General features: G+C 38.0%; 1 protein-coding gene across 4 annotated transcripts; it reads right to left on the reverse strand.

The window, feature by feature from the left end:
- Positions 1 to 382: 382 nt before the first annotated feature.
- C16H18orf21 (chromosome 16 C18orf21 homolog) lies at positions 383 to 7574 on the reverse strand. Of its 4 annotated transcripts, XM_037806238.1 has the most exons (5): positions 7358 to 7574; positions 7231 to 7253; positions 5151 to 5350; positions 3279 to 3478; positions 402 to 1312 (listed from the first exon to the last, which is right to left on the reverse strand). In XM_037806238.1, the coding sequence occupies exons 1-5, from the start codon at positions 7432 to 7434 to the stop codon at positions 1159 to 1161; spliced, it is 654 nt and encodes a 217-aa protein (XP_037662166.1). In that variant the 5' UTR covers positions 7435 to 7574; the 3' UTR covers positions 402 to 1158. The 4 variants fall into 4 exon arrangements, with proteins under 4 accessions (XP_037662169.1, XP_037662166.1, XP_037662167.1 ...); XM_037806241.1 differs by lacking the exon at positions 3279 to 3478 and having other exon boundaries at positions 383 to 1312; XM_037806239.1 differs by lacking the exon at positions 7231 to 7253 and having other exon boundaries at positions 405 to 1312; positions 7313 to 7495.
- Positions 7575 to 10302: the final 2728 nt, after the last annotated feature.

Below are 10302 nucleotides of genomic sequence, written 5' to 3' on the forward strand. Positions count from 1 at the left end.
CTGAGAAATGCAAGGAGTTCACTATGACTGGATGATCAGGGAGAGGTAAGCAAGCAGAAGAGCAAGAGAGTTTGAGAGAAACATGTTTTAGTGAGAAGTTAGCCAGAAAAGTGAAGCATCTATCATGACCTAGGTATTGTGCTATATACTGCAGTTGCAAAGGTAAGGCCTGGTCCTGCAGCCTGTGGCTCACAGTCTAAAGAAGTTCAGAATGGTAATCCTCACCATCCCACCCTGGTGCTGGCATCAGCATAATTTCACTTCACACTACTATAAGACCAATTAGTTAACCTTGGTCTTTCACAATTTGCCAACCCTAATGAAAGAAAATTTAAGTTTTAAACTTTTAAGAAGTAAAGAGGCTTGGAAACACTATAGTTCAAGTATCTACATTATTTATTTAAAGAGTTTTTTAAAAGACAGCTTGAATACAATCCTAGCTTATCATTAAAATATATATGTGTATTTATGTCCCAGAAAAGATTTAAGATAGATAACTGTTGCTTACTATGTTATATTCTGATATAATTTTTAGACCTACAAATAAGTCTTTACTAGAGCAAATGAAAATATCACTAGGGTGAAATATTATTATAGAAGCAATAGAAAGTTGTAAAAATGAAAATTTCAGTATTCTATCGAATCATCTATAATCAAGACTGTCCCAGATATTTACTTTTGCACTCAAAATAGGAAAAATGTTCAAGTTTTAATACAGTTATGTAGATGATTGAAGGAAAAAACAGACACAGATAATTGATCCTTTTTCTGAGTTAGCAATAAAGCTATAGATACCTGGAAGTAATCTTCAGTGAGTAGACCCTCTCATAAAGTCTCAATTTTCTTATGAAAGAAAACATGAATAATGAAAACTGCTAATTAAGGGAGGGGAAATAGTAACGCACTCTCTCTGTATATATATATTAATTAAAAGGACCTTCCACATACTTCTTTGATCTTTACAACCACCCTTTGTGGCACAGATTTCAGTTATTCATTTCAGTGAGGTATCTTCCCCATAAACACTGAGAGATGCCAAGAAAAGTTTGCTCTTGGACCTAATTTTCATGTATTCAAAGAATAAATACAAGGGAAAAATGTCCTTTTTCTAACTTCCAGAAATTGAATTAGATATTTCTTATTTTCAAAATCCATCCTTCATAGAGAAGACAAGAAATTTCTGAAGTCCACCTTTGGATTGTTTGGGGATTCTTTCTCACTAAGTAACATTTTTAGTTTAGAGAAGTGTTTCTTTGCTTTGCTTCCATTCTTTGAAGAGCATATGGGTGTTGACTGTCCAGATGTGGGTGTTCTGAAAAGAAACCACATTTAGTTATACTGACAAAAGATAATTTAAAAAGTGTTTTTCCCGCTCAGCCCATATAATTGCAATGGCTGTACTGGATTCCTCTCAGTACAATCATTCCCATTTTGTTAAAAACTCCTCACTTAATCAGCTACAGCCAACATTTGGGAGGTATGCTGGGTGGTTATGGAAGCTCCTAGCACATCTGAAAGAGAAGGCTGGAAGTAGATAGTGTCACCAGGCTAAGTTCCCTTTAAATCTGAAATCAAGAGTCATGGCAATCCTAAGCAAGGCTTTAAAAATGTATTGTACTTCTTCACGGTTCAAAACCACTTCATTTCTCAAAAGTGGAGGATCTCAAGGTTCACATATAAGTCCTATTCCATTGTATCTTCCCTACTAGAATGTAAGCTCCCTAAAGGCAGATACTTTGTACTAATTATATATTCCAGAGCCTAGAACAGTGCCAAGCACATAGGAGACACTCAGTAAAAATCCACTGAGTAAATGACTGCCCATCTGGGATGTGTTTATTTGTGCTTCTTTCTTTCTATTTCATTCCCTCCAGTTGTGTTTCATTCTTCCTGAATCCTTACTTGGAGTTCGCCACTCTCATCTTTACTCCTCATTTATATATGATAAATGTGAAAAGTCTTTCTCATTTCTGCATGTATCTAAGAAGCAGTCTGGTTTAAATGCACCTAAATTATTTGAAATTAACTGTCTCTGAAAGAAAAACAAGAACTACTTCTGATCTTTTTCATTTTAATTATAAGCCAAATTATCTTTTATCTGCATTTATCCAATAAAAGTAGAAACTTCTATGATGAATTCTTATATCATTTATCAAAATAGTTAATCAAGAATACAGAATACTGGATTTGAAAATTTAATTCTTAGCCAAATTTACAACCTTAAAGCCCAATATAAAAAACTCAATTCAGTAAGCAGAGATAATGCAGTCCTTGCTGAGTTTTGTTATTTACATTACGACACCACCAGACTCAATTTCTACTTTGTAACAAAATGTTCAAAAATTCATTTCAGTTTCTATGTAATTAAATTTAACATTTATTGACTTCCATGGTGAGAAGAGTATTGAGGGATTGTTAAAAATAAAAATATAAAAATAAAAATGTTTAGTTAACTTAGTATCATCTGACATATCTCTACAGAAATTAGTTAAGTTTCTGTAGGAATTTCTGGTAAAGGAAAGAGCAAAAGAAGAGAGTTAAGAGTGGCTCAGTTTTGCTGACACATGGGATGAATTAAGGCAAAGTAAGAGAGGGAGACAGGCTGGTGCCAGATAGTGAGGGCTAGAAAGCCATACTGGAGCATTTGATACATTTGCTATAGAGCGAGGTGACAAAAGCTTCTGTTCAGAGCTGTGCTTTATGAAGTTGATCAGAATGGAAGGGTTTGAAACTAGAAGTAGGAAGACCCATTGGGAAAATTATTTTAGTAGTCCAGGCAAGAGATGAATAAGGATCTGAACCAGGATATAGTAGTAGTAGGGAGAAAAAGAGAACAGATGCAAACATTATCAAAGTAGAATAGAGAGAAACTGGCAACCACTTGGATAAAAAGACCAAGGTAGGAGTCATCAACTGTGTCTGTCCTTTTAGGACACACATCATCTACAAGGGTATGATCATTCACAGAATAAGGAACTTAGGAGGATGGGCAGGTTTGAGTGGTTAGTTTTGGGCACACTGGAGGTTGAGGTGGATTTAATTAGTAATCAGTTGAGAACAGGCCCAGTGAGAAGATGGATATACTTGGAAGTCATACGCATTGAAGTGAGAACTGAAGATATGGGAGCATAGACACTAGAGAAGAAAAAGGGTATGGAGAGAATAAAGAGACCAAAGCCTGAACTGCATGGGATATTTAGGGACTAGTGTATATTAAACAGAAGAAATACTCAAGAGTTAACACTGGCAATTCAAATAAAGTTAACGAATTAAAATACCTGCAAATCAATGTTGGACTCTTGCCTTTGGAACCAACCATATCACGATTTACGTTTGCAGAATATAGAGTCTTTCTCCCAGGTGTCTTTGGACTGGGTTTCTTTGTAGGAGTGGTAGGATTGCTCTTCAGTGCTGATAGAAAGCTTCTACTTTTACCAGGACATTTAACTGTTCTGTTGCATGTTTTACAAGTAATCAACTACCATAAAAAGAAGAAACACCAGGCCTATGATTTCTAGTTTAATCCAATAAATCACACACTCAATCTTAAATATAAGGGACCACACCAGGTACTAAAGGGGTAATACAGAGGTTGCCCTCAGGGAGCTTGTAATCTAGCAGCAGTAATTAGACAAGACACAAATATTAGAAAATCTTCAATTAAAAAGTAATGGCTAAACATTTATACTTAAACAGCTTTGTAAAGATAAGAAGTCTCTACTTTCTCAATGCAGAAATGTGTTTGGGGGATTGGGGGAAGAGACTGGGGGTAATACCCTTCAATATCTGAATGGATTTTCTGTATAATAGCAGTATAGAAAATAAAGCAGTAGACAGTTAACATTTTTTTTACAGATGAATCTCAAGTTGTTTCCCTATAAAATATGGCAGAATATTGGAAAATTTAAGTGGCCCCTTCAAACCCTTGGCCATTCTGTAAATATAGGTGTAAAGTAATTTATAAAACTAATAAAATGAATTATAACACATTTTCATAGTGTTCATTTCCACTATTAACTCTTAAAGATTGACTTTCTTTTTATGATCATTGTTCACGAAATGGTTGATTTTCTAGCTAAGTGCCTTTCTTCTACATACCAGACTCGGAATGCATAGGATTCAGCCCATCCTCAAGAAAATTATCGCAAACTGTTTTAGCTGAGAACTACTCAGATGCTCATGAGCAGATGAAAATGCAAATGGAAAATCTGCATATATCAAATGTGTAAGTTGCTTTGCATTTCTTGGAAAAAGGCCAGATACAGATTAAAATAATCAGTAAAACAAACACTCCCAGCATCTTCCTACTTGACATCTGATTAAAATACATTAGAATGTAAGTTTAATGAGGGAGGAACATGGAAAACACCAAGGCTTCAGCATCTTGCCAGGCAGACCTAGCCAATGGACCGTGCCGCTAGAACTTGAACCCATGTTTTCTCTATGACCTTCTAGCTTTCTCCTGGTCCAAAGCATGGACAGGAGGTGTCATTCCCCTCTACCTCCCATTTGTGTTCCTCCTTTGAGAGTGCCTTAGAGGTTAAACTTTCAAGAAGTTTCCCTCATTTAAAGAAAGTAACATCTCTAACCACCTTACTGGATAAAATAAGTCATTAGGATATCATGTTTTATATCACCTCTGATTAGCCTTATTTGACATATGACCATCAAATGTTGAATGAATGAATACAAGATACATTCAACTTTGTTGGGCATACACTTCAATACATACTTTGTCATAGGAGGTAGGGAGATGACTGAAGAAGTGATATTGTATCTATATACACAAGATACTGCTATCTAAAGAAAAGGACCATTAACTGAAAATTTAATTTAGTGATCATTGCAATCCAGGTGAAGACATACTGGTAAGCTCAAGAAATCCCCAAATTAGCAAAACTGTGCTCAACAATGTAGACTAGAGAACAATTTTGAGAGCTCAAGATGTTTGGTTTTAGGTAATCATGAAAAACAAGAATAAATGTAGTCTTGATGAAACAGTAATCACTGGAAAGCTTTTCAGTGTAAGTATTTTGATAATCCAAATATGCTACTGCAAATCGGATATATTCAGGCTGATTTTTAACCTAAATTTAAATGAAAGAAAATAAAATTCTAGTTTATGTCATATACCAGAACTGAAATCTTACCAATATACTTTTAGAGTCTTTGTACTTTTTCACCATTTTTGCTTCTTTAACACTGAGTGTATAATTTTTTGCTTCTCGATGAAGAAGTTTCTGTATTTGGGGTGTCATTCTGGGCTTGGGTTTGAGACGTACTCTAGAGTTATCCAGCACTAGCAACTGGAAACAGTATGGACAAGTTTCTTCAAAAGTGCTTCTGTCATCTAAAATTACACAAATGAAACTCACAATTTAGCAAATAAGAATATTTTGTCAGTTAAACTTCGTCAGATATACATTTTCCTAAAGCACACTCAAAAAAATGAAAATTTATAAAAAGATAAACTGGCAATAATTTATTTTGAAAAATGAGGCTTTAGTTCTACGTACTCTTTTCAGCAACATATAGGCAAGTTCCCTACTCTTTATTACCTTGCTCATTACTTGCTACCGAGTAAAAAAATGCTGTTATGTCTCACTAATTTTACAAACAATTTACAACAAAATAAATTGCACTGTGATTTTGTTTTTATTTTTATGAACAATTAGCACAGTTTTGTGAATTGTGGGGTGGGCTCTGCCTTCATGTAATTCTCAGAATACCATAAAATGACAACAGATGTTCCCAGGTCCTTTATGCAATAAAGAAAACACTCATTGACCATCTACCATGCTAGTCTGTGGAGATACAAATATAGAAGTGAATGAGTTCCTGTCTTTAAAGAACTTATGTTCTAAGAGGACTGGTAAGGGCTATAACAGAATAACATTAAAATGCCATGGAAAATATTAAACTCTGTATGGACCAACCAGAAAACACTTCAAAGAGGAGGCTTGACAAAGGTCATCATAGAACCATAAATTCTGTCTGTATTTGGAGTTGGAACCCAGTATTGGTAAAGGACTTTCAGGAAGAGGTACATTGAAAAAGTGAAAGAGCATGGCTATTTAAGGAAAGCTGAGGGTGTGAAGGCCACAGGGCTGGAGAAGGTGGCACTCCATTTATTTATTCAATGGACACCTAATTTAAAATAGGGTGGCCAAGGAAGGCTTGAGTGACATTTGCACAGCCCAGAAAGAAGTGAGCAGGGAATCCAAACAGACATTTGAGGCAAGAGTTTCAGGCACAGGGAAGGGCAGCTGCAAAGGCCTGAAATAGAACAGCAAGGAGGCCTAGTGTTGCTGGAGTTGAATGAACAAAGGGGAGAGCAGGTCAGAAAGGTAATGGGGGTCTTTGATGTAATACTTTGTAGTCCCTTTAAAGGGCTTTCACGTTTACTCTGAGATGAGAAGCCCATTTGCGAGTTTGTAGCAGAGAAGTGACAGGATCTAGCTTACGTTTTTTTTAAATCAGGATCACTGGCTGCTGAGTTGAAAACAAGACTATAGAAATACATGGGAACTTTTGCAAAAATCCAGGAGACAGTAGTGGCTTAGACAAGGGTGGTAGCAATGGATGTGATGAGTGGCTAGATTTTGATTTGATTTAAAGCCAAAAGGATCTGCTGAAGGGAGGGCAGAGGGTGGGGCGGGGAGGAGGTTGTTAGGGAATTAAGAAAATGGCTTCAGGATTTTTGAACACGTTAGTTAAGTTTGAAAGGCCTGTTAGCCATTTAAAATAAGTTGTCAGGAGGCATTTGTATATGTGAATCTAGAGTTCGAGGGTGAAATTGGCTGGGGGTATAAATCTGGGAGTCCTCAGTATCAGATGCTAATTTAAAGCCCAGGGAACTGGATGAAAAAATGTCACCAAGAAAGCGTAACTAGAAAAGAGATCCAAGGACTGAGTCCTGGGGCACTCCAACATTAAGAGGTTAGGGAGATTGGGAGGAACCAATAAAGCAAATCGTGAAGTAGTGGCCAACGAGGTAGGAGGTGAATTAAATGTCGTGACCTGAAAGCCAACTAAGAAAACCATTTCGATAAGAGTGATCAAATGTATAAATGCAGCTGAAAGGTCCAGCAGGTTGAGGCACATTAAAGAATCTGGATTTTTAAAGGAACTGAGAAGCTCTGGGGGTTTTTACTAGGTGAGTCCATTGAAATTTCTCTTAGATCATTTCGAGCGCTCTGCGGGATGGAGGGGTGCGGGTGTTCTCCCTACCGTGTGACGAACCGTAGGCCCAGCTGTAAGAGAGAAAGAGACTCGTGAAAAGGGCGGGGAAAAAAAAAAAAAAAAAACAGGCCTCCTCGCCGCTCATCTCCCGGTTCCCCTCCAGTCTATCTCTTACAGGAGATAGCGGGCCTCGCCCGGGCAGCTAGCTTGTAGTTTCCGCGCTGCAGCCTCGAGGTAGTGCTTCTGCCTCATCGCAGCAACCGCCGCCGCTCCCGCGCCGCACAGACGCAGTGAGAAAAGAAAACGACGGAAACCGGCTTCCCAGCGTGACCGCCTTGGTCTCCCGGACACAGGCAGCCTCGGGAAACAGTCGCGGTTGACTGAAGAGTTCCGGCATCCTTCGCGGCCTGCCTGGCGTGCGCGCGCGCGCGCCCACGCAGGAGGTGGTCCTATTCCCGCCCTTGGCCCCGCCCCTCGGTCCTGCTGGGTACCCTAGACCCCCCCCCGCGGGGTTTCGTGTCGGAGTTCGGACCTGGGTGGAGAATCCTGACGGGGGTGACAAAGTCTGCAGCTGAGTGTCCCGCCCTTTTCTGTATCTTACTCCGTTGCAGACCTCTGTGACACCCTGTTGTCGTTGCCTCATGGCCCACGTCTCCCTCTAGATTCGCGAGTCCTAGACTGGGCGCCTTCATCGTGGCCAGCCGAGGAGCGCGAACCCGCTCAGTCTCCAGTCCAGTCCTGCTCGCCAGAGGTCCCGGCAAGTGTGCAAGCGAAATTATCCTTCATTTGTTAAAAAAAAAAAAAATTGAAGTGTAATTCACATAACATAAAATTAACTATTTTAAAGTTGAACAATTCAGCGACGTTTAGTTGATTCACTGTGCTGTGCAACCACCACTTCTATCTAGTTTGAAAACGTTTACATCCTCCCCAAAGGAAACCTCATACTGTTATGCAGGCACTTCCCATTCCTCCTTTCCTCCAGCCCCCGGCAACTACCAATGGATTTATCTATTCTGAATATTTCATTATAAATGGAATCATACACTATGAGACCTGTTGTGTCTGGCTTCTTCCACTTAGCAGAATGTTTTGAGATTTATCCATGCTGTAGCATGTATTAGTACTTCATTCCTGTTTATGGCTGAATAATATTCTATTGTACATATCACATTTAGTTTATCCGTTCATCTTGTTGGTGGACAGTGTTGTTTCCGCCTATTGGCTATTGTGTATAATGCTGCCATTAACATGGTGTACAAGTATCTGAGTCCCAGTTTTCAGTTATTTTGGGTATATACCTAGAAGTGAAACTACAGGGTCATTTGGTAATTCTGTGTTTCACTTATTGAGTACTGCTAATCTGTTTGCTGCAGCAGCTGCACCATTTTACATTTACACCAAGTTGGAAGATTCTAATTTCACATCCTTGCAAACACTTATTTTCCTTTTTTTTTTTTTTAATTCTAACCATCCTAGTGGGTATGAAGCAGTATCTCATTGTGGTTTTGATTTGCATATCCCTAATGACTAGTGATGTTGAACATTGTGCTTATTGGACATTTGTGTATCTTTTTTTTGAGAAATGTCTATTCAAGCCCTTTGGCCACTTTTAAGTTGGGTTGTTTGTCTTTTTTGTTGTTGAGTTGTAAGAGTCCTTTATGTATTCTGGATACCAGACTCTCATTTATGCTTCATTTTTAATTTCAAAAAGGAGTCAAATGATACAAAGGTTTGTAAAGAGAAAGTTTATATCTACATGTATATAGATATATTTTAGTTTTCTCAATAGAAAAGTCATTACTTCTGCTTTTCCTACCTTTCCATTGCAATTCTCTGAGGTAATCAACATTTATAGTTGGATATCTTCTCCTTCTAAATCCTTTTACTCAGGTGAGTATATGTATAAAGGTATAAACACCACCAACCACCACCCCCAAAAAATCACACAATAAAATAAAAACAAATAGAATGTAGTCCTTACTACAGGAATTGCCATTTTAAATCATATTTTTTATTGTAGAATATAACATATACACATAAAAGTGATAACTTTCTCAGCGCAACTTAAATAGCAAATTTCAAAGAATATCATAGGTCACAATTCCACAGTTTCAGCTTTTACTTTATTATGAAATATAACATATATACAAAAAGGTAATATCTTTCAAAGTATGATTTAACAAGTAAATATATAGGAAATTTCCAAAGTTATTATGAGTATGGTACCATAGTTTCAGCTTTTTACTTATTGTGAAATATGACATATATAAAAAAAGGTATGGCTTTCAAATTACAATTCAACAAGTAGCTATAAAACAAACTTCAAAGGATGCTATGAGTTACAGTTCCACCATTTCAATTCTTTCCTTCTAACTATTCCAACATCCTAGCAACTAAGGAAAAGAAAATTACGTAAAGATTCAGGATTCATTATCCTTTGTTAAATTCCATCTTGTCTGTTGCTACCCCTTGCTCTAATTCAATCACTTCCCCAACCATAAGGGATGTCCAGGCAGCAGCCACCCCAACCTGTCCATGCTGAAAAGGGGTGTCAATCTTATGAGCAAAGGGGACACATCTGGTTGATGTTCTTGAAAAGGCTATTGATTCTGGTTTGGTGACTTAGCACCCTGAAGGATTTAAGTTTCTGACAAATAAACTTAGTGAGTGAAACTTTTACAGAGTCTCAGATAGGGATCTGGGTATTCTTTAAGGTTTTCGGGACTACTGTTGACTTGGGCTTATATTGTGGTCCTTTGGCATATCTAGGTGAAGCTTGCATAGGAGTAACCTCCAGGACACCCTCTTGATTCTATTTGAATTTTCTTAGACACTAAAACCTTATTTTGTTGCCTTTCTTTCTCCCCCTTTTGGTCAAAAAGGCATTCTCAATCCCTTGATGCCAGTGTCAGGCTCATTCCTGGAATCCATGTCGCACATCACCAGGAAGGCTCATTCATCTTGGGGGTCCTGTGCCATGTCGTGTGGAGGGTGATGAATTTATTTGTAGAGTTAGGCTTAGAGAAAGTCCACATTGAGCAACAAAAGTGGTTCTCTGGAGGTGATGCTTAGGTATAATTACAGGTGGGCTCAGCCTCCTCTTTACAACCATATGTT

Source organism: Choloepus didactylus, chromosome 16 (assembly GCF_015220235.1).
Source record: "Choloepus didactylus isolate mChoDid1 chromosome 16, mChoDid1.pri, whole genome shotgun sequence".
Taxonomy (NCBI): domain Eukaryota; kingdom Metazoa; phylum Chordata; class Mammalia; order Pilosa; family Megalonychidae; genus Choloepus; species Choloepus didactylus.